Raw genomic sequence first — 25,374 nt, 5'->3', positions numbered from 1 at the left:
AATTAAATTCCAAGAAAATAATATCTAGAATGATTTATTTTTAAGGTTAATGATATGGCCTGTTGAAGGTCCCCTCTGTAGGTGTTGTGTCCTGCACTGCACACCACGTATCCTTTCAAAGTAGTGAACTACTATACTTGTGTGTACACATCCCTGAAATCCAGCATTTTGGCTCAAAATCCCTTACCCATAATCATTCATCAGTTCCCAGTCTGCTATGTTTTTGTTATTTTTGCAAGTTTGCCTTGTCATGTAGCCTTAACTCTCTCTGGGATCAGTGTTAGGATTTAGTAAATTATTATTTTTAGTTTAGTTTAAAAGTATACAGTGTTTGGATCATTTATAGTGCTACTTTTTTGTTGTAGCTTTCAAGAATAGTCTTTGGAGAACTTGTGTTCTATGTCATAGATGTAAAAATAGGGTTTATGAAATGCCGCTCTTGAGCCACGATGTCCTGGACTAGTTTATACATGACAGTCTTAAAAACCTTTAAAAATGATTGTGCATGGAATTATTCAGACCTGGATAATTAATGTCAAGTGGTAACCTACATTTTAATCACTTTTTTGAGTACTGTGCAATGCCTTTGTCAATACATCAGTATTAATAAGTATTAAGATAACAATTAGGATAAGGCATAGTTAATGGAAGTACTTGCCTGCATAAACTATTAAAAATCTGCCTGTGGGCAACATCAAGAATTATGCAGTTGTTGGTTTGACCGATACAAATGAGACTTAATCTCAATGTCAGGAACATTGTAACTAGTAATACGAACAAAAATAGTACAAACACAACTGAACACTGACTGCTGCAAGTCCAAAAATAAGCATATCTCAAAAGTGAATCTTGTTCTCCCAAAACAAACATTCTTGTTATCCATAGATACAGATTGGTGTATTAAAAGAGGGTGCGCTACATTTCAGAACTAACATTTTTTATGTAATGGAAGAACCTCTTTTTCCTGACTTTAAAGTAAACAGTGAAATTAGTTGGAGTTTTGGGTGCCCAAGGAATGCAGGATTAGACACAGTCATAGTCTAAAAGTTTGTCAGGGTAAGGTTTTAATACATATATTTCATAGACTCATAGATAAAAAAAAAGACCTAGTTCATTCCCCTGCCAGTATAAGTTTGTCCCCTACAATGTATTTACTTGGTTTTTGTCTTGTCTAGTTTTAAATGTCTTCAGCAAGAGGTCATTAGGATCTTTCTGCTCAGATGTAATCTTATAAAATAAGTACAAAGCTTTGTATATACTTAATCAACTATTTTTTCAAACTATTCAACCTACACTCAGCTAATATAGGCAACCTTATGTTTCTCTTCCTCTCATCCTTATCTGCCTGCTCTCCTCTACCCTGTGTTGTATTCTATATTCACTTGGTGCCTCGCGCCCTTATTTGGGGCCTAAGCCTACAACTTCTTTCATGTGGTGTGGTTGGATCTTGCTCCTGCACAGAACAATTTTAGGATTGAGGCCTAAGACTCTTTGAGCCTTTCTTTTGGTTTGTTTGTGTCCGATGTCCAACACAATGGGCCCTGCTCCTAACTGGTGCCCCTGGGCACTATTGTTATATAAATAATAATAATAATTAATAATATGAATAAGTAAAGGTTGTTGGACTAAAACAGCATATCACAAAATATTTTTCATGGCTCTAGGAGTCTTGTTCCTAGAGGAAATACTTTGGAAACCAAGGACAGTAAATAAATAGCTTGTTTTAACCCAATTTCATGTTTCAAATATATTTGTTATCTTATTTACTAGTTAAATGGTATGATTATATGAAAGAATTTTTGTGCTGAAATCATATTTTTTTTCTGTGTACTAGAACATACTTCAAAAGAACCATTTTAGTGTCCTCTGGAAAAGATACAAGCATGTTGACATAAAAGTCATTTTATTGACTAGTGCCATTGCATTCTTAAATACTTGACATGCTAAACTAGCCAAACAGGCAACAGTATATACCCTTTAACCTTGCAGGGGCATTCTGGTTGGGATGTAATCTCTCTTTATTGGCACCCAGATGCATGCAACTAGGGAAAACTGATAAAAACTTGTATTATTTGTAGTACTAAAGAATGAGACTAAACTTCTGTAATAAACATATTATATTTCTTATTATACCACCTAACTACTGAACGTGTCATAACCATCATCCAATAAAACAAATAAAGACTAAAAGTATCACAAAAGATATGTTTTTACTATGGGAGAACTAGTGCATGTTAGCTATCTTGTGGTAAAATTCCAGGGGAGACAAGGGACTGTAGTTGTTATTGTGAGGTAGTGAGGTGAGGTCAGTACTATTCCCCTACTTGTAGTTGACCTGGCCTATTTACCTTGTGGTAAACATGACCTGTGCCTTGTTTCCACTTGGCTCTTACAACAGTATAGTTAATATGCATTAGTTATCCCACAGTAAAAAAAAACCCATCTTTTTGTGGTGAAGACATAGCATATGATTCTTCAATAGCAATAATTAAAACGAGTAATTAAATGAAAAATAAAATCTGATATTATTCTCAGACTGTCTGAACTAAGTTTTTAAAATATGCTTTAAAAATGGCTAGTTCCATGGATGTCTCCACTAAAGCTCTACGAACCCTTCCAGCTTTGATTTCAAAATGGGTTTGTAAATTTTTTTGTATTTCAGAAATGGGGTCTGAGGCTTCGAAGACTAGAAAGGTTTGGGTGCAAATAAACCCCTGTTGCTCATTGTTGAATTTTGTTTTGAATACATAGGTAAGGTTCAGGTTTACTGGGGTGGGAAAATACCGTGGACTGAATTCAGCCTCAGTATATGCAGGAATATCTCTCACTGAAGTCAAAGCTGCAATAGGTGGGAAGAATCTGCTCTGTCCACCCTCAGCAATAATCAGTTTGCTGCATTCTATGCTAGTTGCCTGAAATTGATCAGACTTTTGGGTGCCCCGCAACAAAGCCATCTTCAGAGGTATAAGTCAGTTCAACAACCATCAGGCAAAACAATATACTTTTTAAAGCCACATTGTCTCCTTAGAGTTTTAAGGATTTATACTTTTAACATGTGTTTTAGATATAAATAAAATCCTAAAAATTATTGCACTTGTTCAATAGTTATCTTTGATAGTTAATTATCTGGATCACTTCATTCAAATATTAAAAGTGAATAATGAAATAGTTTTGTTCATGTTTTCTTTTTCACATAAGACAATTTTGAGTTAATGGACATAAAAATATATAATAACAAATGAACTTTATTTTATTTAAACTTATGAGCTCCAATCTACTACAGGTGAGACCCTTAGCCTGCATGGAACCCTATTGAATTCAGTGGGACTACCTGCAGGCCTAAGACTACCCATATAGATACTGTTTTAGGACTGGTACCATGTAATGTAGTGTTAAATATACTGAACTGAGAAAATGAGAAGTTTATCCTGAATATTTGAAAAAGAAAACATTTAATCTCAAGAGTGGGACCTTGCATGGTAAGTTTCATCTTGGAAATATGTTTGGAAATTTGAGGTTATGGAAATTCAGATGTATTTTTACTATACTGGTGTTTTGTGTGTGTGTCTTTCTAATAAGTCCATATGAATTTTATTTTGAGATCTAAGAGAAATTCTACATTATTATTTATTAAAACTTGTATTATTTGTCCTCTAATATCCATCAATAGCTGACCAACCCCGCCCCCCCCCCCCCCAAACAAAAAACAACCCCCAACGTGACCATTGTTGGTGAGCTTTTAGGAGTTTATTTTCATCTTACTGCTCAGGGATGTTGCAGATAAAAGGTTAGCATTAATGGAACTTGTATGCATAAATCCCTATGCTTATTTATTTAAAAAGAAGGATCACTCACATTGCATTTCATGCTTAATATTTCAACAACCTAGTGCAAGTTGCCTGAGTGTAAATGCATTGGAAAAGCCACCTCTTTCATCAGTCTGTGTTTTTCAGCAGAAAGATGCAGTGCTGATGTAAATATCTTACAATGGCTTTGTACCTTAAGTAAAATTACAGATTCATGCAAATATGAAGAGTTCTTAACAAAAGACAGGCATTGGGATTATGGCAGTGCCTTTGTATTTTAGAATGTAAATTTATTAACATTTTACATAATTTTTTCCTCAGAAGTATCCAGACTGAATCAAAGGCTGGCAGAATTCCAGACGGATAAAGTGTCCCTCCAGGAGGAGGTGAAACATTTGAAGTTGGTGTCCGATGCAGTTGAGCTGAAAAGTCAGCAGCTTCAGACTTCACTCCAACAAGAGAATGAATTACAAAACAGATGTCATGAATTACAGAAGGAAACATTAGGTGAGAGAGAGTTTTTTGTGTCTTAAGCAAATCACTAGGTGCAATGAAATGGAAAATCAAACTACTTTCTAAACTTTACTCATATCTCATAGTCCCTGCCCAAAGAGCTTACAATCTAATTTGAAACAAGACACACGTGAGTGAAACAAACAGTAGGGGGACAGAGAGGAGAAGGGTTGATGGCATCAGTAGTAAGATTACACAGTTACATGGGCTAGCTGTTGCAAAACTTGATGATTCCAAATAATTTGAAAGCATTTTTAAAATAAATATTAGCTGTCTTTAACTACCCTAGCCATTGTTAGGTGGTTGATTTCTTGTAGACAATACAATGGAGGTATAACTTTATAAACTTTATATATTTCTCACTTTTAATTATTAATTTTTGATGTAAATTTAAATGTTCTAAAGTTTACATGTAGAACAGTATAACAAGCTGATGTAGGGGCTCAGTAGTGTCTGTGTATGGCTATTAATCTTGCAGTTTTCTGCAGTACCTGTGTGCCAATGCTGCACAGGTATATTAGATCTGCATTGTGAGGCCCATAGTAGACTGTAAGGCAGGGATCGGCAACCTCTGGCATGCGGCACGCCAGGGTAAGCACCCTGGCGGGCTGGGCAGGTTTGTTTACTTGCCGCGTCTGCAGGTTCGGCTGATCGCGGCTCCCACTGGCCGCGGTTCGCCGTTCCAGGCCAATGGGGGTGGCGGGAAGCAGCGGCCAGCACATGCCTCGGCCCGCGCCGCTTCCCACAGCCCCCATTGGGCTGGGACGGCGAACCGCGGCCAGTGGGAGCCGCGATCGGCCAAACTTGCGGAGGCGGCAGGTAAGCAAACCGGCCCGGCCCACCAGGGTGCTTACCCTGGCAGGCCACGTGCCAAAGGTTACCAATCCCTGCTGTAAGGAATATCACTTCTCTCTTTGTGGATTCTAGAAGCTCTTTTCTCCGTCTTCTTTCCAAATATGGCGAAAAAGTTTAATAAAAAAGATTTTTTTTTTAACAAGATGCTCTAAAAGCTGTCCAGCTTTGGGGCAGTCACTCTTTAAAAATAAATGGTTACTAATTACTTTTCTATTTTAATAGCTATTAAAACACTGCCCATTTTTAAGCAAGGCTTACATTGTGTTCACAATTCCATCTGGAGACTGATATGTTTAGAACATGTACAGATTGTGCTATTCTAGATACAGCTTTGACTCATCCAAATGGCAGTGTTATTATAGAGCAAACTGCCGCATGCAGAGTATGTAATTTCAAATCTAAAACAGCAGTTCTTATTGTTAACGGTGTTGAATGAATTTCACTCCAAAGCCTACATCAGTGATAATATTTAATGTGGGATTGAAAAATAGTAGGGCACAGATGGCTTTTACTGACTTGTCATCCCATATTAGTAAGAACAATCTTTATTTTGTTAGGTATTCATGGTACTCTTCTACTCTTAAAAGCCCTGGCATGCAAAAACACTTGAAAGATCTCAAAGTGGGCAAACACTATACAGAGGATGGTGAATATGAGCCAGTGACTTTGAGACCCTGTCCACACAAGTCATAGAGGGTTAATACTTCTCCCTTTTTTGGTGTTTAATGTTCATTTTGTGAATTAAAACTAAATGAAACACAAAATCCAGTTCAAGCCTTTTCTTCAGGGTTAGCTGCTCCCAGAATTCCTCCCTGTGGACTGCTGCGCTCACATCTTACATCCTCTCTCGTAGAGAGCCACTGTCTTACATCTGGGTAGAGTAATGTAACAATGAAATAGCAAAATACACTTAACACTATCCAGTAGGCTCATCAACTGCTAACAGGTTAGTGTGGGTTCAGGTAAATGCTGCCACCCAGTTACAGTGAGGTTTTCCCTTTTTTACCTCAGAAGTCTTTGTCATTGTCAGTCATTGGACACTACTGACTCATCTTGGTGACCTAACTGGGTGCAAATAAATGCACTGTTATGGTTTAAGTCCCTCTTCCCAAACTATCCTTAAAGGACTGTAATAGAGACACACATCTCTGCCTTCAGAAACCTCACAAACTGTTATCTTTTCCCCCTCTTTAATATATATGTAAAACCCTGGGAAACGGTCTGGACTAAAATGCCAGCACTATGCAGACAGCATTTGCTATATATATTTTTTGCATCAAGAGCTAACGTTACTATCTCTTATCTGTCTGACGGAAGGGCCTGGATAAAGAGGAGAAAGCTAACCAAAAACTCAAATAAGATGGAGTTAATGTTAGTGGGGGGGGGGGGAAGAGGGGGAGTTCAAGGGATTAACCAACATGTTAACTTAATTTTAACAAGGAGGATAGGAGATAATCTGCCCCTAGACCACTAAGGTTCTCCTGATTCCTAACTGCTAAAAATGCCTCCTTCCATATACAGCTGACAAGGTGTTTTTTCCACTCTTCATAGATGCTGATCTAGCCAAAATGGTCTACGCATTTGTAGTTTCCAGGCTTGACTGTTACAATAACTGAGCATAAAGGCCCTATAAAATCTTCATCTTGTCCAGAATGCAGCATCCTACCCATTCATCAGTATAAGCACAAACACATCACTCCTGTGCTCTAGAAGTTATATTGGCTCCCCATTGAATACCAGATCAACTGGATGGTCTGGGATCTAATTTTGAACGTTGTCAAAGGGGACTAGATCATTTCAGAGATTTGCTTCCTCTTTTAGATGATGTACAGTGACAACTGCACTCTTCAGGCAGGGAACTGTCAACAAAAATAATGAGTCTTATGGTAGAGAGGGTCAGAGCTTTCTTTCTCACTGGCTCTTGGCTATCAAGCTCACTAGCATAAGAACACAGTATGACCCAAATTCAAAATGTAAACCCGTTTTCTCCTCCATAACCTTCCCATGATGAGGATGATGTGTTTTGTTACAAAAAGTCATAATGTCATGCTTGGCAGCAGAGAACTAAAAACTGCGTTAAATGTGTACAATTTTTGTAAGATGGAGACCACGATGATGAATGAGTTATAAATACTTTAAAAGACAGATTTTTTTTCTGTGTTAAATTATGGTTACACCTGCATTTTGTCTAGATTCTGCATGCCCCCTTTGACTGATGCACTACTTTAGGATTAATTTAACACTTTTTGAATGTAAAATACAGTACTACACACATTTCACAAAGAAATTGTATGAAGTTCCTTAATTGTCAGTAGGCTGTGATTGTTATTATTGAACTACAGTGCTCTTGTGTAATTTCTCAAGTATCTGCTTGTTTTGTATTGCTGCACAGTGGCACACTTGGACATTTATGTGGGGGTAGGAGGTACACAAATTCAAAAGACAACAGAGAATAAGGAAAAGAAAAATGAGTCAGGCACACAGAACAGCTTAGAAATGCAGAATGTCAAGCATATTTGAACATGTATAGCATGAAGGAAGCAGTCACATGAAAGATGAGCTTTGCAGGCAGTGATCTAAAAATCAATATGAGGGTAATAATTTTACAAATCTGAACTGTTCTTAAACAATGTCTCCAATGAATGATGCACCAAATGAGCTTTCCTTCATTAGGCATAGCCATATCTTTGAAAATTTATGTAGCTCTTTTTTTGGTTCAGATCAATATATCTGTTTTTCCTCTTGAACAAATATTTATTGTGAGAAATGCAAAGAATACTTCAATGTTTCTTATCTCCCTTTACCATATGTTCCATGGAAAACCTTTTAACTCTTCAAGATCCCGGGTGCCATAGGACAGTTGTTACTGTTTAGTAGCCTGCTTTGATAACTTTCTTTTAAAATTAACTTTTCTTTGATTTTCTTCTATGGCTATCTAATCTAATCACATTGCTGCTCTCGTTAAAAATAAGAGGGAAAGGCTAGATTCCTCTGACCACTAAATCCATTGAGCACCACGTAAGTGCCCCCAAGAAACTAACAGAGAAAGTTGCTCTCCAAGCAAGAATTTGAAAATTAATGGAAAATCAAACATACTAGTTGGTTGGGCTTCATTGGCAGCATGACCATGAGAAATAGAGAGGAATTCTGGGCAGAAGAGAGAGGGAACAAAGACTTTGAATGAGGAGAGAAAAAAGTTTTGAGCAGCAGGGAGACACAAAAATGGAGAGAGTCAAAAGGCCAAACAGTGGCAAAATACATAAGGAAGACAGATGGGATATAAAAGGCATAACATTATCAAATGGGTTTTAAAAGTCCTCATTTGTGAATTTTCAGCAGCTGACAAAGGATCCATATTTTTACTTAAGTATAATGAGGTTGGCTTTCTTAAAAAAATATTCTAAAATGTGTGTTAAACTAGAGTCAATTAAGGGTTGCATTCACCCCAGTGAAAAGGGCCAGTGCAAGGACTATGTACCAACTGGGTCCCACTTAAGCCCTATTTAGGCATTGTTCTGGCCCTCGGCACAAAAATTGTTTTTATCCTAACTGCACTGCTATATACCTCTGACTTAGCTTACCCAAACCATGATTTTTAAAATTGTATTTTATAATCCTGCAGTCTAGTATTCTTTTTGCTTTGTTACTCAGTGCTGTACACTGTTGATGGCTTTAATATTTTATAATAATAATAATTATTATTATTTATTATTTATTTGTACTAGCAGTAGTACCTAGAGGTCCCAACTGAGATTGGATTCCCATTGTGGTAGGCATTTTTCTGACATATAGTAACAGTCCGTTCTTCTTCAAGTGCTTGCTCATGTCCATTCCATATTAGGTGTGTGTGTGCTTGCCACATGCACCAGTGCTGGAAGTTTTCACCTCAGTGGTATCTGTAGGGGACTGGCTCTGATGCCCCCTGGAGTGGAGCGCACATGCTGCGGTATAAGGGGCGCCGCCAGCTCCCACCACCCTCAGTTCCTTCTTGCCACCAGTGACGGTGCTGGAACATCTGCTGCTTCAGCTAGCGTTGCGTTTCATTCAGTGTTTCTTCCAAACGTTTCCTGTACAATAGTTGTAAAATAATTAATAGTTCCCTTATTATTAGTTCTAATTTAGTTGGTCCCGGATGAAACTCAGCCTAGGGATGGGGCATGCCCCGATCCCCAAGCTTTAAGCCCTGCGATCATTGTAAGTGGCCTATGCCCATCAGTGATCTGCACACTAGTTGTTTAAAGTGTCTAGGCACAGGACACATAAGCGAAAAGTGTCATATCTGTAAATCCTTTAAACTCCAAACAAAAAAGGAGAGAGACATCCGTCTCAGGGCACTCCTGATGGAGTTGGCGCTGACCCCAGCACAGGAGCAGAGGTCCAACTTGGCCCCGAGCACTGCAGCGTCAGTGCGGAGTGCCCCACCGGTGCCATCTTCGAGCCGGCACCGATCCCTCTCCCCAGCTCTGGCCAAGAAACTGAAGAGAACCACAACGGGAACATCTCCCTCTTCTTGTACGGGAAAGGACAGGGCTGGAGGAGAGCCAAGAACTGTGTTGGGCGGCTCTACACTTCTGTCAGGGAGTTGGACCCCAGCTCAAGTTGAGTGGTCCTGCCACCACGGACAGTGACAAGGGCCTCTGTCATCTAGATGTCCCGTCGACACCCGAGGCCCTGCAAGCAGCGCAGGAGATCCTGACCCTACTGGTGCCGCCTACACCAGCTCTGGTGGTACCTCAGGCCAAGGGTAAACCCACCTTGGGACCTTACCGTGTGTCCCCACCTCAGCGGCATCACTCACCATCGGGGGAGACGTCCCACCAATGCTTGCCTGCTTGGAACCATCATGCCTCGGATGCAGGGAGGAGGCTCAACAAAGCCCTCTTCAGTCTCCGAACCCTGAGCACTGACAGCGGGATTCAATGTGTGGCTCGCCAGATGCCTGGTACAGACCTACCCAGGCATGCGCCCCCCGGCAAGAGGATCGAGATTGGCCTTTCGTGTCTCCAAGGCCTCGGCATCGGTCATGCGTACCATCGTTTGAACATGGCCACCAGTCACCAACCAGCCGATGCCTGTCACCAAGATGCAGATCCCTGCGGTTGGGGAGATCCTCCCAACAACTGGCCCAATCCAGCTTCTGGTCCCGTTCCATGTACCAGTCGAGCAGTGTGAGGCATAGATTGATGGATTACCAATGCCAATCCGCCAAATGCCGAAGGTCCCAGAGTTCCCGCACGAGGGACTCGTCTCAGTGGGTCAGGTCTATGTCGAGGCATAGCGGCTGGCACTGCACAGAGAAGGAACGCCGGTCTGCCTGATCATGGTCGCTTGGCAGAGACCACTCTGGCTCCAAAACTGAGCTGGAGTCCTTGACAGTGGGACAAGCCTCACCACCAGCGGTACCATCTGCATCGTTGGCACCGCAACTGACCCCAAGGCCAGTGGCTGGCAGCTGCCTGGTACCCCTGGATCCCGTGGGGGTTTCGCCAGCCCAGTCAGTGGTGGGGGGCCTCAGGCCATTGGCCTCAGCATCCCGCCCTCCACCAGAGGTGGAGGCCCCAGAAGACTGGACCACCAGGGGACATGGCAGATCCCATGGCACTGGCTTCGTCCTCATCGTCACCAGATGAAGCTATCACGGGTCCCCCTCACCCAGTTCCGCAAGATGATGCTAAGGCTCATCAGGAACTAATGAAGAGAGTTGCCTCCAAGCTGGGGCTCCAGGTGGAGGAGCTAGAGTTGCCAACGGACTCCCTGTTGGATGTCCTTTGCTCCACAGCATCTGCCAAGGTGGCTTTACCCCTACATGAAGGGGTATCAAAAATTACTAATGCCCTATGGCAAACCCCCTCCTCCCTGCCCCCCATGTCAAAAAGGGCTGAATGCAAATACTTTGTGCCAGCTAAAGGCAACGAGTACCTCTACACGCACCCAGCCCCAAACTCCCTCGTAGTTGAGGCTGTTAATCAGAAGGAGAGGCAGGTCAATCCGGGGCTATGGCCAAAAACAAAGACTCGAAGAGACTGGATTTGTTTGGGCAAAAAATTTATTAGTCTTCCAGCCTTCAACTGAGAATGGCCATTCACCAGGCTCTCCTTGGCCGCTACGACTATAACATGTGGCAGGCAATGGCCAAGTTTGAGGTTTCACTTCCCGAAGGGTCCAGGAAGGAATTCTGGGCAATCCTTGAGGAGGGCGCAACTGCAACCAGAGCGGCCCTCCAGATGGCTTCAGACATGGCGGACTCTGTGGCTCGCACCGTGGCTTCGGCCATTTCCATCCTGGCTGCTTCTCGCTGGTCTGTCAACAGAGGCTCAGCAGTCAATGCAGGACCTCCCCTTCGATGGGCAAGCCCTGTTTGCAGACCAGACAGACAGTGAGCTGCATGGGCTAAAGGATTCCTGTACTACCCTGAAAACTCTATGGCTGTACGTCCCTGGTCCAGCCTGTAAGCAGTTCAAACCGCAACTAGCTCAGGGCCAAGGGAGCCAACCCCAGCAGGAGCTGCCCCACAAAAAGAGCAGGGTCTACAAATGCTGCCTGAGCCACCCACCTCCTCCCTCTGCCCAACTGGGCTCGACCCGTAATAAGAAGAGGGGGCAAGTGAGCATTTTGAGGGTGTGCCCGAGGGTGACCTACTGTCTCTCTATACCCCAGATCCGTCTCCCCTGCTTTTCTCCAACCACCATTTTTTCCTCCTGGCATGGACCATTATAACCTCAGACCGCTGGATCTTCACTATAGTGGTACAGGTGCCAGTTTCTTTCAGCCCCTACCCACCTTCCCCATCCCTCTTCAGGGACCCCTTTCACAAGAGTCTCCTTGCGCAGGAGGTAGAAGGGTTGCTGTAGTTGGGTGCGGTGGAAGAGGTTCCTCACAAATACAGGAACAACGGTTTCTATTCCCAGTATTTTTTAATTCAAAAGGCCAAGGGTGGTCTACAGCCCATCTTGGACCTGTCAGACCTCACCAAATACCTAAAGAAATTTGAAGTTCCTCTTGTTCTCCCTGGCCTCCATCATCCCCTCCCTGGATCCGGGAGACTGGTATGCCGCCCTCAACTTGAAGGACGCATATTTCCACATAGCGGTCTTTCAAGGTCACAGATGCTTCCTACGATTCACAGTGGGACCCGACCACTGTCAGTTTGCGGTCCTCCCGTTTGGTGTTTACTAAGTGCATGTCGGTGGTAGTCACTTACCTCAGGCGTCGGGGCATCCAGATCTACCTGTACCTCGACGACTGGCTCGTCAAAGACCGCTCCAGGTCCCAAGTCCAAAGGGATGTCGCAGTGCTGCAGGCCACATGCCGATCCCTGGACCTGCTGGTAAATGACAAGAAGTCGACATTAGTTCTGGTACAGAAAATAGAGTTCATCAGCGTGGTGCTCGATTTCACCTGCACCAGAGTGTTTCTGCCACAGGAGAGGTTCCAAGAATTGGTGAACCTCATTGTGCGAGTCTCCACGTTCCCCTGACCACATCCAGGGTTTGCCTGCACCTGCTGGGTCACATGGCAGCATGTGCATATGTAGTCTGCCATACCAGGCTCAGGATGCGGCCCTTACAGCAGTGGCTGGTGATGGTCTATTTCTAGTCCAGAGATCACCTGGAAAAGGTTGTTACCATCCCACCGACGATACTTACCTCGCTGCAGTGGTGGACCGACCCCAGGGTGATCCTGGAAGGAGTTCCATTTGACAATCCTTGTCACTCGATCAAGCTGATATCAGATGCCTTGGACCTCAGCATCTCGGCGGCCTCCAGACCCAGGGCATGTGGTCCCCAGAGGAGATGACGTTGCACATAAATGTCAAAGAGCTCAGAGCAGTACCTTTGGCCTGCAGGGTCTTTCTACGACATCTGGCGGACAAGGTGGCGAGAATGTTGATGGACAATATGGCCTCGATGTTCTACATCAACAGGTGGGGGGAGCATGCTCATCTGCTCTCTGTCAAGAGGCTCTGATGATGGGATTTCTGCATTGACCATACGATCTACCTGGAGGCCTGTCAGCTCTCCGGTGTCAGGAACACGCTGACAGATCACCTCAGCAGATCCTTTTCCTCTCACCACTAGTGGTCGCTCCATCTGGAGGTAGCCTGTGCACTCTTCCAGAGGTGGGGAACTCCCCAAGTGGATGTGTTTGCCACCAGAACAGAACAAGAAATGTCATTGCTTCTGTTCCCTACAGGGTCTGGGCAAAAACTCCCTCTCCAATGCCTTCCTCCTGTGATGGTTGGGGGGGGTCTGATGTATGCGTTCCCACTGATCCCACTCATCAGCAGAGTCCTCACAAAGATCAAGAGAGACAAGGCCGAAGTCATCATGGTCGCCCATGCGTGGCTGTGCCAATATTGGTTTGGCACGCTGATGGACCTGGCAGTAGCTGCTCCCTGGCCCCTTCCCGACCAACTGGATCTGCTCTCGCAGGATCACAGGCATCTCCTACACCCCAACCTCACCCCACTCCACCTCACGGCGTGGATGCTGCATGATTGAACTCGGAGGAGCGGGCCTGCTCTAGCGAGGTCCAGCTAATCCTCCTGGAAAGCAGGAAGCCTTCCACTAGAGCAACCTACCTGGCCAAATGGACCAAGTTCTCCCACGGGGCGCCTGAGCATAGCATCTCTCCAACGTGCTCCTCCTTACAATCTAGCTTAGATTATCTGCTCCATTTTAAGAACCAGGGGTTTGCCCTCTTTTTCCATCAGAGTGCACCTTGCGGCTATCTCCGCTTTTCACTCACTGATCCAAGGTCAGATGGTGTTTTCAGATGACATGTCGGTCCGATTCCTGAGAGGCCTTGAGAGACTCTTTCCGCTGTCCCAGACTCCTGTCCCACAGTGGGACCTTAGCTTGGCTCTTTCTAGGCTCACAGGGGGCCCCCCTTTGAGCCTGTGGGCTCCTGTTCCCTCTCCCACCTGTGCTGGACGGTTGCGTTCCTTGTGGCAATAACATCGGCGAGATGTGTGTTGGAGCTTAAACCCCTGACAATAGAGCCTCTGTGTACAGTGTTCTACGAGGACAAAGTTCAACTGTGACCCCACCTGGCCTTTTTGCCAAAGGTGGTGTCTTCCTTCCATGTTAATCAGGACATCTTCATCCCAGTGTTTTGCCTCAAGCCGCACACCTCTGGGGAGGAAAGGAGGCTGCACACCCTGGACATCAGATGTGCCCTGGCATTTTACCTGGAGCGTACCAAGCCCTTCCGCATGTCGACCCAGCTCTTCTTTGCGACAGCGGACAGGATGAAGGGCATTCCGATGTCATCGCAGAGGATTTCCAACTGGATCACCTCCTGCATCTGGACCTGTTACGAGCTGGCACAGGTCCCGCCGCCGCCGATTGTGAGGGCCCACTCGAACAGAGCTCAGGTGTCCTCGGCGGCCTTCCTGGCCCACGTTCCCATCCAGGACATTTTGCAGAGCTGCAACGTGGTCTTTGGTTCACATGTTCACGGCGCATTATGCCATCAGTCAGCAAGCCAGGGACGTCGCTGGGTTCAGCAGCTGTGTTGCAATCTACATGTCTGTGAACTCCTACCCACCTCCAAGGGTACTGGTTGGGAGTCACCTAACATGGAATGGACATGAGCAAGCACTTGAAGAAAAGACAGATACCTTTTCCATAACTGGTGGTCTTCAAGATGCGTTGCTCCTGTCCATTCTATAACTCCCTCTCCTTCCCCACTGTCAGAGTTTCCAGCAAGAAGGAACTGAGGGTGGGGGGAGCCGGTGGCGCTCCTTATATCACGGCATGTGCATGCTGCTCCAGGGGGCGCCAGAGCCGGTCCCCTACAGATACCACTGAAGGAAAAACTTCCAGCACCGGTGCATGTGGCAAGCACACACACCTAATATAGAATGGACATGAGCAACACAACTCAAAGAACACCAGTTACGGAAAAGGTAAATGTCTTTCCTTGCTCCAAAGAGTTTACAGTCTAAGTAGACATTATAGTCTAAAGGTGGAAGGAGGCTAAGAGAGGTTAAGTTTTGTCATTTGGCATGCAATGGAAAATCTCCCAAAATTTAAATCTGAAAGATGGCTGTTACTGCAGTCTGGATGTCCTAGTAAGAAGTAAATACAAATTGAAATGATTTAAATGACAGTCTAAGCATTGTATTTTTTTATTGATTTGGGGAACAACTAGCAGGGAAAAATTGCTAGGGTTATACCATTTAGAGTCAATGTGTTAATTACATAATTGCATGTTTTTTTCCCCACACTGTAGTAATTTATAAGGAGCCGTGTGCATAAATGCTTATTTTTTTTCTAATCTCTGATGCTTTTCCCAGAGGTCAGTATGACCAGCAAACTATTCAACTGACTTTCTTTTTCCCCTCAAGAAGGCTTGTATACCTTAACTTTCAGTAAACAGTCACAAATTGTGACAAGTCATGGAGCAATTAGATCGTTTTTATATTTACTTTTTTTTTTTTTTTTTGTAAAAATCTAGCCTGGAAGACTTTCAGAGTATTTCTGTAACTTTCAAAACAGCTTGTCCCACAAGACTGGCCTGAAGAGAAAATATTTGTATTTTTCCATACAGACTTTTCAAGGGATTAATCTGCCTAAAGGAAAAGGAGAAAAATATGGAAATATCTCTTTCTCAAATACACTTCAGTATTTCATTTGGAGTTGAAACTTGCAGTTTGCTCCTCTTTTCCAAATGAAAAATGCCAGTATGGTGCATGTTAAATTGCCAGTGGTGCTATACTGCATGTTTGTAATTGCTTTCCCGGGATATGGCATTTTCAGGACTGCAGGGCATCATCTTAAAGCAGAGTAGAATTTTTTTAAAGTACCTGTTATATTCAACATATCTCAAAGCTTTACAAATTAATGACTTAAATTCTGCTAATGCAGTGAGCATGTATAGGAAGTAGAACAACCATTGTGAATTCAGCAATAGCTTGTAGGCATCCTTAACTATTAAAACATGATTTGGGGGGATTTGGAAGGTTGTCTGTGCCACTGGGTTATCCTTATTTTTCTAAAAGAACTGTGGGGTTTTTAATTTAACCCTCAGCTGGACATTCACATGACACTTGTTGTGGAACATAAAACATAGGAATGGCTATACTGGATCAGACCTGAAGTCCACCTATTCCAGTATCCTGTATCTGACAATGGCTAGTACCAAGTGCTTCAGAGAAGGGTGTAAGAACCCTGCAATAGGCAGATATGAGATAATCTGTCTCCTAGACAGAGGTTTTATCCTGATTTCGGAAGTTAGAGATTGTTCTAAATCCTGAAGCCCCCGAGGTTTAATATCTCTTTCAGAAAATATTTGTTATGATTAATTATAACAACTCTGGATATTCTTAATAACTTTCCCTTTTTAAATCTTGTTACGCTCTTGGCCTCAACAACTTCATGTGGCCGGTGGGAGCTGAGGGCCAGATCAAAAGGTCTGACAGGCCAGATGTGGCCTGTGGACCGTAGTTTGCCCACCGCTGCCTTATTCACTGGGGGTTCAAAGTAGGCAAAGTCATCCTATCCAATGAAAATATTTGTATGTTGTCCAGACCATGTCCAAGATAATGCAACACAAATTCTCAGGTTATCAATTTTTCAGATTATTGGGAGTGATGGTATTTTGCATGGATGTTGTTCAGTGAACAAAGTTGCATATGTAACCTTTCCTGCTTTTTCTTCTAGAAGTTTGGGATCATTGGAGGAGTTTCATGTCTATGGGAGTAGTGTTGATGCAGGAATCCTGCAAGGTCTTTTCTTTGGTGGTGATTAATGAGGGACCATATAATGCAGAGTACCACTTTTCTACAGGTATTTTGAGACTTAAATTACTGGTGGAAGTCTGCTAGGCTTGGTGGGTTATTGAAGAAACTAGGCTTTTCAGGGTCTGTGGTCCATACTAAAAAGAAAGACAAAATATTACTTTCTGGAACTATATGTAGAACAGTTAGTTCATCTACATCTTCAGGACCACTTCTAAGGAGGCTGCCTGCTTGTAAGAATAGACAAGAACACCACAGGAGCTTACCTCACTAAACTAGGGGATGGGCAGTTCTGCAGTCAGTCCTACACCGAGAAACCACCTTTCTGTTCTCCTGGGTGGAAATATAGTATTATTTAAGGTTGTTCATGTCCGAGGAACATCAAATATAAATAAAAGAAGATTGGCTCAGCAAGAAAAGGTTGAACTAGGAAGAATGATCACTGAACAATAGTGCCTTCCAGAGAATAGTAGCCAGATTTGGATGACACCTACTAGATGCATTCACCTCTGCAGAAAATCAAAAAGTAAAGACAGGAGCAGGGTGGGCCCTGGGTCCTCCTATCTTGGCCGCTAACCTTCCCGCCCCCCAGGTGGTGACCCATCGACTCTCGCCAATCGGCCTTACCGCCCTGTGACTCAGGGCAACTCCAGGAACTCTGACTGCTAAGCCTTGCTGCACTGCGAATCAGGGTAAACCCCATTGATCCTGGCCATTAGGCCTCACTGCCCTGCGTGCCAGGGTAACTCTATTGACTCCAGCCCCTAGGCCTTGCTGCCCTGTGAATCAGGGTTACCCTATCGATTTTAGTCTTTAGATCTCACCACCTTGAGGCAAAGGACAGCTTGAGGGACGGGGTGAACTCACCCCACACTGGATGGGGACACCCACCCTGTCACAACATGATAATATCATCCTGAAAATTTTCCACTACAAGAGTTCATAGAGCATAGAGAACATCACTGCCAACTATGCTTTCATCACAGACATAAACTGAGTGAGAATAAAGTTTCTCTCTATCCACTTCACAGGGGTGATTAGGGGATTAACTAGTTAATGTTTGGAAAGTGATTTGAAAATTTAAAGTGCTACATAAGTGCTAAATAAAATTACACCTTTATTTAAGAAGTCTTGTAAAAGTGTACTGTTATATTTTTCTCTTCTCCTCCCTCTTTCTTTACTTAAATGTGTTATTGAGAAGAGGGATCTCTTACGAAGTTTACGTAATGGGTTCACTTAAAGTTATCTCAGCAGTTAGGATGATTGTGTGGAATCTCCAACATCTGAGCAATACCATGCCAGTAGCTGAAGGGTCACCATGACCGCCTCTAGTTTAGCTGACTATTGTACTATTTAACATAGCATTAGGTTATGTTATTTTGCCCATGTCCGTTTTTTTAAAAAGTGTTTATAACTGAAAAGTGAAATAGCAGATATTCTATGTGGAAAACATAAGTGCAACAGAATATATAGAATTCCATCTTAATGTTAGTATTAAATTTTTGCAAAATGTAAATAAGCAGATAAAATGTCATCTGAGCAATGCTGTGTGATGCATATTTAAAAAAAAATCAATAACAAAATTTAGCAAAGGAGTTGCACAATATAGCCTTTCCTAAGGGCAAATGAAATGTTTAGTGTTGCTGTCTGGTAGAATTTGGGAAGGTAGAAAGGTGAGAGATGTAGGAAGATTTTTAGGTTGGGTATTCTCCCAAGCCCCCTTTGGCCTCCTAAACTGCTCATTAAAAAAACAAATGTAGTGTCTGATCCTGCAGTGACCTTCATGCAGGTGAAGGGATCTGTCTATATGGTGCTTATTGTGCTATCAGGTTTATGTTACATGATAAGTACATGTTCTTTTTATAAAAATAAAGTTTTTTGTTTCAAAGCAAACATAAAACTGTAAAATTAGTTTTACATTATTTTAAAGAAAGTTTACTATGGTTCAAAAGACAACCTTAAAGTATGAATTGGATCTCAAGTACACCAGTGGAAATCAGGATTAACTCCATTGAAGTCAATGGATTTACACTCGCAGGAAACTTATGTGAATGAGATCAGAGTGAAACCCACGGTATCCTTGTTTTGGTTTTTTTATTTTCATCAACTATTTTGAGTGTATCATCACATTTTTTGCTTTAGTACTTAAATAGTCTCAGTGTTCAAAAAATGAGCAGACTGGCAGTTTATGTAATTATTATTACTACCAGTCTTTTTTAAATAGAATTTTAATTTCCATAAACAGGATTTTTTGCTATATTTATTGTTGCTCAATCAACGAACCATTGTAAAATCTTTGTGGGCATTTCATATTACAGCAGTCACTCAATTGCAGCTAATGCAATGAAGGCAGCAAAATAGTTTCTGCTATAATCCTTTGTTTTCCCTTGCTCCCATGACTTGCTGAAGAATTATCCCTTTGGCCTGAAATTTACCATTGTTCTCTCAGCCAAAAGATTGAGTCATTGGTTGGTTGGTTGGTTGGTTGGTTTTAAATTTCATCCAATTTTGTTCAGTCTTTTTGGAGTTAGGAGTTCAGTAAAATATACCAGGCCACGCTATTGCCCCACAGCATGTGACTTAGAGGGGAAAGAGACAGCAGAGCCAAAAAACCTTCAGGATAGAATAGAATATAGTGGCTAATTTTTTTCTCAATGAGAAGGACTTGAAAGAAATTAGGACAGATTGTGGTGGAGACCCCATGCGTATTCCCATGGCCAGAAGCAGCAAAGGAGCTACGGTAACACATTTTCCTGTGAGATGGGGCTCATGTCCTTACTCTCATTTCTGCTACCAGCCAATATGTGCGACAGCGGGCAACTTCTTTGCTGCACCTGACCACATTTATAAAGTGTCTCTCTTTCACAAGGGTGCTGCTACTTTTCTCAAGTCCATCTGGTTCATAAAATTTAGTCTCAAGTTTTGGTTCTAACTTGCTCACTATACATACACCTTCTGATGCTAGTCCTAACCTTGGTCTGCAGTACATGTTAGTAATGAATACTGAGGGATGACTGGGAAAGGTAGACAGTTGTAGGACTCATTGGCAAGGTTGTATATTAGGGGAGATGAGCACTTTTCTTCACATTAGGAATGTGAAATGAGATGGAAAGAGAAAGGAGTAGTCTGTTCATCTTCTTGGTAGTGTCTTTAATGATTTAATGAAACCATTCTGCAGGAGCAGAGATGTGCAGTATGATTCCATAAAGAGAATAGTGTCCAATGGGTCTAGATGGGCTTCAGTTAAAATACCCACTACTCATGCTGTAAGTACCTTTGAAGTACCTTTGAGTGGTTCCCGCCCTCCTCCTACTCAAATTTGAGGGTGGGTGTTTGGTATTTGAACACAATGTGCCTATCAGCGGGGGGGAGGTCCAACAGGGGCTCATCGACATTTTTCAACAGCACTATAAATGTAGAGGGAAAAAATAAGAAGGATGGAAAAAGAACCTCAGCCCTTCTTAGTCACCCTGGGCTATGTATTTCGGAGATATTGGGTTAGACAGAGATTTGGTTATGGAAGGATGATCCCTTCTTCACTTGATCTTCAAGAAAAGCAGGAGTTCCTGTGAAAGAGTATATTTACAGTAACATGTTTCATTTTTGTGGCTTGAACAGTGGAGAAAATACGTCTTCTAAGAAAGGGGAGAGCAGAAGCTCTATTTTCTTTCCCTACCTATTACAACCTGCCTATTCATGATTGGCTAGGAAGACTGAAGATAAGAGGCTCTGTAAAAACAACTTTTCCTTACCTCCCAGTGAGTTCAGGTTTGGATTTTGAGAGACCAGAAATTTGGACAAAACGAGTCAGTCTTAATTATCAAGAGTAATCATAATATCAACCATATTATGAGCTCCTTACTCATGTGGGTGAGCAATTACTCATGCAAGTAGTCCCACTGGCTTCAGTGGAATTTCTTGTGTAACTATCACCAATGGGCTCACAATCTGGCCATTAGTGAAAAGGGGGTGGAGCTAGGATTTGGGTAATGATTAAGAAAATGTCTGTTAACAGGTATTTAGTAAATTTTTAAATCAGATTTGGATCTAACTTAAAGTGTAAATACAGAGTTTCTCTCTTAAATTAATGAATTACTCTGGATTTGTATAACAGTTCAGAATCTGGACCTTGTGTTTTTCTCCACATCCTATATATAATTCACCTTAAAGTATGTGGTGCAGGAAAAGTTAAGTAAAATATAAATATTTTTGAAGGGATGTGCACATTATATTTTGGGATTTTGTGTGTTTCTCTGGTCTGAAAAACCCAAAGTTGCATAAATTGTTGTAAGTCTGACTGCATAACATACATATACATATCCCTTTTCTATCTCCCACCTCCTCCACTGGCTAATCTTTTTAAATAAATACTCTTCAGAAGGGTCGATCAAGTCTTTAGATGTATATCCCCATCTGCTCCAGCATTGCAATTCTAAGAAAATTTAAATATTGTTACCCCTTTAGCCCCCAATTGATTAGCCAATATTCAGGGACTTGCAGGTTGTTTACTTTAGGAAGATAAATTGATGATGGGCTCAGGTATTTCTTTGATGCAATCCTGTTTTTTTACAAAGAATGTACAAAGTCCCGATCGCCTGAACACAGTAGGAATGAAACAACAGGAGGCAGTTTCCTTGCTTAATATTCCAAGCCTCTTTTTTTCCAGCCTGCACTCTACTCAACAAGTTCTCTCTTAGCTGTCTGTTGGGATCATGCTACAAGTGCTTCTCTGGCTGTCTTGGTTTTCTGCTGCCTTTTCTGTCTGCTTCTGTGATGCTGCATTCATCCCCTAGTGAAACCACTCCACCCACATATCTTAGTGCATCAGACTTTTAATCTGAGGGTCCAGGGTTCAAGTCCCTGGTCAGGCAGTGAGCCTTGCACCTTTTGCATGCCCCAGAAGCTTAAAAAAGTATCTCTTCAGAGCCCTCCTTGACACATAGGTCACATTCAAGGCTGGTCAGGAGCTAAGCTATGTTTTGGTTGGTGGCTCCTATTGTTTCAGCTATCTTTCTCTAAAAAAGAGCTTAACTGCTTCTTAGGACTGTTGTGGATGAAAGTTCGCAATTATGCCCATGAGGTTCAACAAGGTTTCACCTAACTCCAGCATAACAACATTATCTCAGTCTTGTCTAAGATAATACAAAAGATGTTAAATTAATCTTAAAGCATACTTGTTTTCAAATAGATGTGAATCAAGCCTGTGAGAGAGATTGCTGACTAAAATTAAATTAATTATATAAGTGGCAGTATTACCATTACAGCAGGGATCGGCAACCTTTGGCACGCGGCCCGTCAGGGAAATCCGCTGACAGGCCGGGACGGTTTGTTTACCTGCAGTGTCCACAGGTTCGGCCGATTGCAGCTCCCCCTGGCCACGGATTGCCGTTCCAGGCCAATGGGGGCTGCAGGAAGCAGCGGCCAGCACATTCCTTGGCCTGCGATCGGCCGAACCTGCGGACGTTGCAGGAAAACAAACTGGCCCAGCCCACCAGTGAATTTCACTGACAGGCCGCGTGCCAAAGATTGCCCATCCCTTCATTATAGTTTTGTGAATACATTGCTGAAATGAAAGCATCTTAATCTGTGATTGAAATATCTGCATATTCATCAAAGAACTTCCTTGTATTATCAGTCTTTTATTATATTTGACAAGGAGAGTTCACTGTAAAGAAGAGAGCATTGCTGGAGTGTTCATTTTAATATTCTAAATAAAGTTTTACTTATATGTAGATCAAAGAGCTTGTTACATGAAGCTCCCACCAAAAAAAAAAAAAAAAAAGAAAAAAGAAAGCCAAGTAGGCAAACAAACAAAACAAATAAAAACAACAACAGCAAAACCAACACAGCGTAAAAAGACTCTCTCTCCAGCCATGTAACAATAACACTAAGCATTACCAAACATGAACCTCTGCAGCCTTATTTAGGATCTCTTGAAGAATACACTTTTTCCAGTTTGATGATTTGAATGAAGTGTCTAAAATCCTCCTAGCTCCTGGAAGGCACATAGGAAGGAGGGCATATAACGTGTTGTTAGGACAAGTTAGTATCTCTTTGGGTGAGGTATGTGACTAAGATAAGATGGATAAATAAAACAAAAAAATATTGACATGGTTTTAGGTTGAAGCCTGCCAGAATTGTAAGTAGTTTAAGATGTGATCTCAAGCTATGTTTGGAATTCACATTGCAAAGTGGAAAAGCCAGTTGATTGTTTTAGTTGCCTGTGGCTTATAGCAATGTTTATTTTCATTGTTGCATGAAATTTTTACTTTATTTGATTACACCATTTATGTATCTAGTATTTTCCTTTGCCCAGCAATTTTTCAGCATGAGTTACCTTTTGTCTTACCATCCTCCTTTGTACTTTCCTCAGTTTTATGGCAATTTAACTTGTCCTTCAACTTCATGTGAAGCTGTATTTAGTTGTTTAAACCCTCCAAAACCCTCTGCTGCAGAGCTTCTGTTGGCTCCAATGGGAGCTCTGTGCACAAAGGACTTCCAGGATCTGGTCCTCTAATTGAATCTGTGTATCAGAGGCGGATTAAGGTTTCCTAGGGCCCTTGGCCAGAGGTTGCAGGGCCGCAGCGGCAAGGCGGAATGGGAGGAAGGGGCAGAACAGGATGGGGCTGTGGGTAGGGACGCAGGCGGAAGGGACAGAACAGGGGCTTGGCCCTTGGCCTCCCCACCCCTTCGCCTGCGGTCCCGCCCCTGTTCTGTCCCTTCCGCCTGCGTCCCTGCCCACAGCCCCATCCTGTTCTGCCCCTTTCTCCCATTCCGCCTTGCCGCTGCGGCCCTGCAACCATTTGCTCCTTTCCCCACCCCCACTGCAGCCTCAAGACAGGAGAAGCTCTGTCCCCCTGCCATGGCCCTGGGGCCTCAGCAGGGAGTGAGAGCTCCTCTAGCCCTGAGGCCATGGCAGGGGCTAGTCCTGGGGCCACAGCTGAGGTCCAGGCCCTGGGGCTTCCTCTCTGCCCTGGGCTTCTGCGGGGAGTAGGGGCAGAGCACTGGGGCTTCTCCCACCTGCCCTGGTGCTTCTGCCAGGGACTGGCCCCTGGGCACAGGCCCCATTGGCCCACTGGATAATCCACCATTGGTGTATGTATTTATGAACACTCTTAACCAGTGCTCTTAGTGCTGTACAATCATTATAAAAACATCTTGAAACAAATTGAGTAAAAAAAAAAAAAGAGCTCTCAAGCTACTGGTACTGAATAAGCTTTATACCCTTCCTTTCCCTTCACTCCAAAACTGTGTTCTGCAGCCCTACTTCCTAGCATGAGAGAATAGATCGTAACAGCTATGCAGATTCACAATTCCCAGAAACCTTCCAGAATCACAGAAATCTTTAAATGTCTGACTGCCAAAAATCAAATGACTATGAAATGCTATCCTATTAGCAGCTGTTCCCATATGAAGAGAGGCTACGGGCTCTTTATTTTGCCTCGCTCATCTAAAATAATTTGATCCTTACTTAATCTCTATGGAAAAAGCAGTCACATCAGAGTAGAACTTGCTGTGGTAAATTTTGGATTGTTGCCATGTGTTCCGCCTTACATCTGCTTGGTGTTTAAAGCCAACATTTCCTTTTTTTTTATTCTGTAGGCATTCAAGGCCATTTACTTCATAATCCAATGTCATTCTGAATGACAGGAAATTAAAGCTGAGTAATGTAGCTTTGGAGGACTGTACAGAACAACACATTGTTGAGGAATGCCCACTTGGAGAAATTGAAGTAACTGTATAGTGCAGGTGGTCTTATCTAGCCTTGATTTACTTGGCCGCAACTTCCTGTCCTTAGAAAAGTCATGGATACTGAACGTTGGAAAACAAAGGTCATGGTGTTAGTCATTACCTACTGTACAGTTTTGTAAAACAGATAACATAATTTGGGTAACCCAGCCATGTTTTGTCATGGTAATTTTAAAAACAGCCACGAGGAAGTTATGACAGAAACATAGTTTTAAAATAAACAAATGTCAGTCATTGATTTGTATTCCAAACCACCAGAACTCTTCCAGTTTTTGTGTCATCTGCTAAGATAACTAGATCAGTTTTTAACATAATTTTTGCCATGCTGAAATACATCTTTGTTAAATTAACCACATCTTAGCTAAATTATCCCGCTACAACTTCAAATTTAAAAGTAAATTTTGCCTCCTTTTATCTTTGGGAATTAAAGCTTTTCTGTTGCTGCAGTGTTGTCCTTAAGGGTATGTCTTTACTTCAGAGTTAGCCTGGGTGATTGGCACCTGGGTTGGCCTAGCTGGGGTGTGAGCAGTCCTGCTGCAAAGTCCTGTCCGAGTTATTGTGTCCTCATTGGTGTGGCACTGCCCTCTGTGTGTCGCAAAGCCTTCTGGGGACACATCCCATGGTTCTGTGTCCACAGCAGAGAATGGGAAGAGAGGCTATCAGCAGCCACTGCATGCTAATAAAAATTAACAGATTTAACTCCTTAGG

At 42.7% G+C, this 25,374-nt stretch overlaps 1 protein-coding gene across 3 annotated transcripts in view; it reads left to right on the top strand.

Annotated features, from left to right (window-relative positions):
- Positions 1 to 25,374, top strand: part of LEKR1 (leucine, glutamate and lysine rich 1) — a 122,602-nt gene that overhangs the window by 52,280 nt on the left and 44,948 nt on the right. For 2 of the 3 annotated variants that reach the window (XM_065557854.1, XM_005286977.4), the window contains one exon: positions 4,128 to 4,313. In XM_065557854.1, the coding sequence (XP_065413926.1) occupies positions 4,128 to 4,313 (186 nt within the window). The remainder of the gene's footprint in view (positions 1 to 4,127; positions 4,314 to 25,374) is intronic. The other variant, XM_042853682.2, reaches the window with a different exon arrangement.

Source organism: Chrysemys picta, chromosome 9 (genome assembly GCF_011386835.1).
Source record: "Chrysemys picta bellii isolate R12L10 chromosome 9, ASM1138683v2, whole genome shotgun sequence".
NCBI lineage: Eukaryota > Metazoa > Chordata > Testudines > Emydidae > Chrysemys > Chrysemys picta.
The sequence above is the reverse complement of the archived record's forward strand: the minus strand, read 5'-3'. Positions and strand labels throughout refer to the sequence as shown.